The 5,979-nt window shown below is 53.0% G+C and overlaps 1 protein-coding gene and 1 long non-coding RNA gene across 2 annotated transcripts; one reads left to right on the top strand and one right to left on the bottom strand.

The window, feature by feature from the left end:
• Positions 1-310: 310 nt before the first annotated feature.
• Positions 311-5,043, bottom strand: MLN (motilin). Its single transcript, XM_083878326.1, has 4 exons — positions 3,787-5,043; positions 2,413-2,529; positions 1,204-1,306; positions 311-430 (listed from the first exon to the last, which is right to left on the bottom strand). Exons 1-4 carry the CDS (start codon positions 3,901-3,903, stop codon positions 423-425), a joined length of 345 nt encoding a protein of 114 aa, XP_083734452.1. The 5' UTR covers positions 3,904-5,043; the 3' UTR covers positions 311-422.
• On the top strand, positions 1,847-3,862 carry LOC310919141. The gene is made up of 3 exons (XR_014591784.1): positions 1,847-2,018; positions 3,414-3,588; positions 3,778-3,862. It is a non-coding gene; the product is annotated as an uncharacterized lncRNA (long non-coding RNA).
• Positions 5,044-5,979: the final 936 nt, after the last annotated feature.

Here is a 5,979-nt window from a genome sequence, read left to right as displayed (position 1 = left end):
CCTGACACCATTCCCTCTCCTCCTGTCCCTGTTCCCTGGGATAAGATCCCAAACCCCCCCTGGCTGTCCCCTCCTGTCAGGGAGTTGTGCAGAGCCAGAAATTCCCCCTGAGCTCCTTTTCTCCAGGCTGAGCCCCTTCCCAGCTCCCTCAGCTCCTCACAGGAGTCTCCAGAGCAGTGCTCAGGAAAACAGGGATGTTCTCCAGAACCTTCAGCCTTCCCTCTCTCTTCTTTCCCACACTGGCCACTCCCCATCTCTTTGAGAAGCTCGCAGGACAGAAGACAAAAATCCTCCTTTTAATTATGCTGCACATTTATTATCTCACCTCAGATTTTGTTAATCTCTCTCACAGATTTCGTTTACATAAGTGGAGTCTTTCAGCTTGAGCAGCTCCAACTCTTTCTCTTCTGATCCTGGAGATATCAGTCAGCTAAAAAGAAAAGAGAGAAAAGCACAAGTGTCCTTAAATCTGGCATTCAGTCTTTCCAGAGCTTTATGTGTTGTTTCCTCCTCCTCAGCTCCCCCAGCTGAAAGCTCAGAGGCAAACTGGGATCAGCACAGGCAGAGAGCAGAGCAATCCCACAGGGAGAGCAGGACCCCCTTTCCTGGGTTTAAACATCCCAGAAAAAGCAAAAGCACAGGGACAACTCCATCCCACCATCCCTCAACCTGCAGGCAGGAAGAGCTGCACAACAGCCTGCCCCTGGATATTTGCTGCTGCAATTCCCCCACACGATTTCCCAAAGGAAAAGGAGGATTTGCAGCAAATTGGAGTGTAATTAAGTGTCAGTGTTAAGCCCCCGTGCAGGCAGCGAGGTGTTCCAAGCTGGCTCTGCACGTGCTGAGCTGCCTCGAAGGTACAGCTGCTGTTACCAGCTCTGCTGGAAATTGTTCCCTGGAGACCGAGGACTTTTTGGGAGGAGGAGGAGGAGGAGGAGCAGGGAAGTGGCAAACAGATCTGCTGGGAAGGGTTGTGCTGCTGCTGCCAGTCACTGTCAGCTCTGGGGCACAGGCAGCACCTTACGAGGGAATAACCTTCCCAGAAGGGTGCACACGGGAGTGGTTGGGATCTGAGGGCTCCACAAAGTGAGCAAACACGACACAAAAACCCTCCTGGGGAATATAAATATCTCCGTGCTGATGAGCTGGTGAGAAGAAGGAAAGGCAGAATCCCCAAGGCAGAAATCAACCCTCTGACAGTACCGTCTGGGGTGTCCTGTAACAGCTCTGCCAGCAGTTTCTCCAGGACATCTTGGTATTTTTCCAGCTGCCTTGGGGTGAGCCAAGCTCTGACAGGAAGGGGCTGCTGTGGAGGAAGCCAGAGAAGTGAGAACAAAAAGCTGAGGGGAGCAGATGGAGGGAGGTTGGGGTGCTTTGACCCCACTTAGGTTAAGTTGGAGGGTTTAGGGTGGATTTGAGGGAAGAGGATGATCCTCATATAGGGAAAAGCAACATTTTGAAGGCAACACACTCTCGAGTCGTTCGGAGTGCTGTTGCATAACCCGTGGGCTGGCTCAGAAATCCAGATAAAGGCACCTCCTGGCAGCAGGGACTGCAAAGAAAATAATTTCTGAACCTTCTAATCCTCCACTGTGTGGCACATCAACCCTTCCAGCCTGAGCCTGCAGAGCTCCTGCCCCAGCAGCAGCTGAGGAGGAGCTGTGGTCCTGCTCCAGCCTGCTGGACTTGGAGCCAGCTGTGCCTGAAGCAAAGAGCTCTGTTCTGGTGCTGGGTATTTCACACTTTGAACTGGGCCTTTTTGCTGTTTCAATCCTGTTACTCAGTGTTGGTGCATCACGAGTGCAGGAGGAGTTGCACATTAAGCTGTGCCTTGGCCCAAATCCAGCCTGGCTCATCCTGCTGCCTGTCCCACTGGGTCTGTCTCCTGTTTGGGGGGACCTGCACCCTCCTTTTGCTGGCAGAGAACAGCTGAGCTCCCTGCAGGAGTGGCTGCCCACACAGGGAAAAATTCCTTGTGCTCAAGTGGAAAAGCACAATTTTCAGACTTGGCTCGCCAGGTAAGTCTGCCTTTGAGGGCTTAGCCTGGCACTTCAATCCCTAAAATTGCTCATTTTTTGCTCTGTATACAGACTTTGGGCCCAAGTTTTTAAATAAGACCTCATCAGTGCAGAGAACTGTGGGGTCAGAGGTGACACTGAGCAGGAGCTGAAGCAGAACTGGGAGTTCCTGCCTTGCACCTGGCCGGGCTTCACTGCCTGGCAAAGAGACCTCGAGCTGTCCCCATCTCCCTCAGGGAGAGGCAGTTGGGTCTCAAGGGTCACCTGGCTGCTGAACCACCAAGATAATTTGTGGGGTGGATCTAAAACTTCTCTCTGATGTAAGCAGGCAGGCTGGCAGAGGACATCTCTTGGACTCCTTGTCCCCTGCATGTTCCTTGAGGGCTCCACATACCTGGAGGGTCTTGGCTGTGTTGACATCCACACCAGACTGCTCAGAGAAACCTTCCTCCTCCAGCTGCTGCAACGAGCTCAGGGATTTCTTCTGCCCTGCCTTGTTCCTCTCCCTTTCCTGCAGTTTCGGGGCAGAGAGCAGAGGGGGCAGTTGGTGATGCTGGGATCAGCAGCAAACCCACACTTGTGCTGTCCCAACAGGCAGGAATCCACTGGGCTGGGCACAGAACCAGCAGGATGGTGGAATCCCCCTGGGAAAGGCCCATCAGCTGTGGCCCGAGTGGCCTTTGGGGACTGAAATTCAGCAGTGCTGGGGGCGAGGTCAGGTTACGGGGCAGGGAGTGAAGGTCTGCAGTAAACAAGACCTATATGTGGTGGAGGAACCCTGTCAGCAGGACACGGGAGCTGACAGCACTGGGACCTGACCCAGCTGTCCCAGAGATCTTGGCCTGGGTCTGTTCTGGGTCATTGACCCTGCACGTGCAGAGCCCTCTGCAAAGCCCTGCGCTGAGGTCACATTTTCCCAGCCTTTCTGCAGGTCTGTAATGTCAGCCCAATCCCATTTATGGGGCTAAAGTTGCCTTCAGGGCCCTCTGGAAAAAGCCAGAGGTGTTTTGGGATATGACAGACACAGCAGGACATGTCAAACATGGCACAAGCCATGCTCAGTGTGAGCACAGGAGGACCAGGGACAACCTTTGGGGGACAGATTTCCCCTTTGTTCATCCAGAAAACCCCCAACCCCCGGCAGACATGGAGTTACAAGGGCTGGGGAGCACAAACACAGCCCATGTGGGTCCCCATCCTCCTCAAGGACATCAAAGGATGCCTGTGCTCCCCACAAAAAGCGATTATTATCCAGGGATAGGTGCTGGAGATGGGATTTCTCCCGGTATCCAGGGGCTCGGCAGTGCGGGGGAAGCTCACTGGGGCTGTGTTTCAGAAGCTGCCGTCTCTGAGCCTGCCTGACACCTTTCAACGGTATTTGTTTCACTTCAAAAGGAAAAACGTTCTCTCGGCACGTCCCAGAGGTGACAACCAGCCGGGGGATGGTTAATTATTTGTTACAACAAAAGAGCCATCACTGAGCTGATGGGAGGCTGCAGCTGCTCTGGAAGGATTCCAGCACCGAGGAAAGGGAAAGGACCCGCAGGGGCTGCAGGTGACACCCCCACAGGTGTGACAGACCTTTGGTAGAGGGGTCCAGGCCCTTCCTTTCTATCTCACACCTTAAAAATTCCCTCTGCTTCCCCCCAAAGCCGTGGATTTTGGGAGAAGGATATCACAGTGTCTCCTGTTGATGGTGTGCACTGGCAGTTTGGGGGATGAGGGTGGGAGAAAACCTTTCCTGGTTTATTCATTCCAGAAGGGTTACCTGCATTTTCTGGAAGTCGCTCTGGGTGAAAAAGGGCATGAAGCCTTGGGTCTGCTCAGCCAGCAGGGACAGCAGGGACACCAGCAGCAAACTGGCCACCACCTTCCTCGAAATCATCCTGGGAGCCTGGACAACAGGAAAGGAGACACCAGGGGCAAGAGGTGGAGAGAGGTGTTTGACCAGAAACGCCCTTGGCTCGGCACCAGCTGCAACCCAGCTCAGCCCCAGCCCATCAGAGGGATATTTACTCTTCCAGTTGCTCCTGAGCTGAGAATAGACGTGACTGACAATTCTCTTCTCAAAGCTCTTGGTGTAAACAGATTTGTTTTTGAACAACACCTCCAGAGGTTTCAAGCCCAGCCCTTCAGGATTGCTCAAGCCTTCCTGAGTTCTCGAGCCTCAGCCCTGCAACTGTGCTGGTTTCAGACCTGACCACATCCAGAGCAAACCCATCAATCCCAGTGCCAGCACAGGAAACAGAGATGCTGCAAAGAGAGAAACCTTCACACAGCTGGTTTGTTAATTTTTGTTTTGATTTTCCTCACCACTGGAAACCTTCCTGGATGGACTGGAGCTTTTCAGAAGCCTCAGTGAGTCCAAGGGAGATGGGAAAGGCATTTTCCAGCTACCTGAGCCTGGATAAAGGGCTTTAAAAACCACCTCTGAAGTGATCTAACTGTGACTTCACGTCAGGAAAGGACTTATGTAAACACTGAATGTTCTCTTTAAATATTAAAATATTCTCTCTAGACAGACTTAATGAAGTCAGGTCCTACAGCTTAACTTCTCCACCTGATTGGAGCCTGATCCTTAATTAGTTTCAACAACCTCTTGGTTTGGACTTTATTGAGAAGACATTGTTAGGTCAGGTTTGACTCCTGAATTAGATTTCCCATAAATATCAGCTGGTATTGAACGGAGGGCCAGGGGAAGTTAATAAATATTCCCTTTCCATAGCACCTGTCAGTCACATCCTCTGCTCTCCCTTCCCTGGGCACTGCTCAGGGCAGCACTGCTGCCACCTCCCCCTGCCCACCCAGACTGGGCCACCAGAGCCACCTCCTGCCCTGGGACATCCCAGAGTGTCCCAGCCCTGTTTCCTGCAGGGATCCAGGCAGGAATTCTCAGACTCTCTCCTTGCAATGCAGCCTCAGCAGCATCAATCTTTGCTGCTTTTTCATTTGTTCTATCACTGCAGCAAATATATAAATAAATAAAAAATACTGCTGAATACAAAGAAAATAAACCCAGTCACCTCCTTCATTTCTTCTTGGCTAATCCCTTTGGGAATTGATTCTCTCCCTCTTCTCCCAGAACACCCACACAGACTCCTCTAAGAAATATCCCTGCTGGAAGCCCTGCCCTGCTTGGCAGGCAGGACCTGCACTCCAGCCCTGAGGTCTCCAGCTCAGCACCTGTCCAGGCACAGAGGACTTGGGAAGCAAATCCAAGTCCTCTCCGCCTGGAGAAAAGAAAAAAGCAGGAGGGTCCCGAGTTCAGCATCAGCACTGTGAGCACACGGGGCTGGGGCAGCTCTGCTCAACCCCCAAAACCCAGTCAAGTCCCAGGGTGGGGACAGCTGGCACAGTGACAGGACAGGACATTCACCTACCGAGCTGTCTCCCAAAAAATCCAAGCATTCCTGTCATTAGGACCTGTCTGAGAGTCCTTTCCTGCCTGCTCAGAGCAGCTCCCCGAGGAGCTCTGGGGCTCCCACAGCTCTGTGGCAGTGCCAGGTGCCCGCAGGAGGCAAGAGCTGCTGGAATTGCTGCTCCCGAGATGGGGATGAGGGAAAAGCATCTTCCCCTTTGTTTCAGCATCGATTTTGTTCCCTCCTCCTCCTCTGAGGGGCCAAGAGGTGCCAAGACCTACCTGGGAGTGCAGCCACGGGACACTGGAGATCGGAGCTCTTCTCCCTCCTGTCACACCTGGATGCTCCTGCTGGTTCCCCTCCCTTTATAAACCCATCCAGGCACTGCAGTCCCTCACCTGTGACCCTGCGCAGCTGCCTGGCCTGCATGGAAACGGCTTTGCCAGGCAGGGAATGTTGTTATCTGCACTGGAGTTTTCAGAGTTTCTCGTTTCCAGGCAGATCCCCTTCGCGACCTCCCCCCCAGGTTCTTTGGCTGTTCCCTGTTCCCACAGATCTGCTGCTGCCTCAGTTTCCCCATCTCTAAGATGGACAATTCCCCT

Source organism: Zosterops lateralis (assembly GCF_965231275.1).
Source record: "Zosterops lateralis genome assembly, chromosome: 26".
Taxonomy (NCBI): Eukaryota; Metazoa; Chordata; class Aves; order Passeriformes; family Zosteropidae; genus Zosterops; species Zosterops lateralis.
The sequence above is the reverse complement of the archived record's forward strand: the minus strand, read 5'-3'. Positions and strand labels throughout refer to the sequence as shown.

What these genes read in the sequence shown, in the direction of transcription:
- MLN (XM_083878326.1), bottom strand. Translation starts at nt 3,903, where the DNA reads ATGATTTCGAGGAAGGTGGTGGCCAGTTTGCTGCTGGTGTCCCTGCTG. An exon ending in GCGACTTCCAGAAAATGCAG is followed by an intron (nt 2,530 to 3,786) that starts GTAACCCTTCTG and finishes CCGAAACTGCAG; the next exon opens with GAAAGGGAGAGGAACAAGGC. An exon ending in ACACAGCCAAGACCCTCCAG is followed by an intron (nt 1,307 to 2,412) that starts GTATGTGGAGCC and finishes CTTCCTCCACAG; the next exon opens with CAGCCCCTTCCTGTCAGAGC.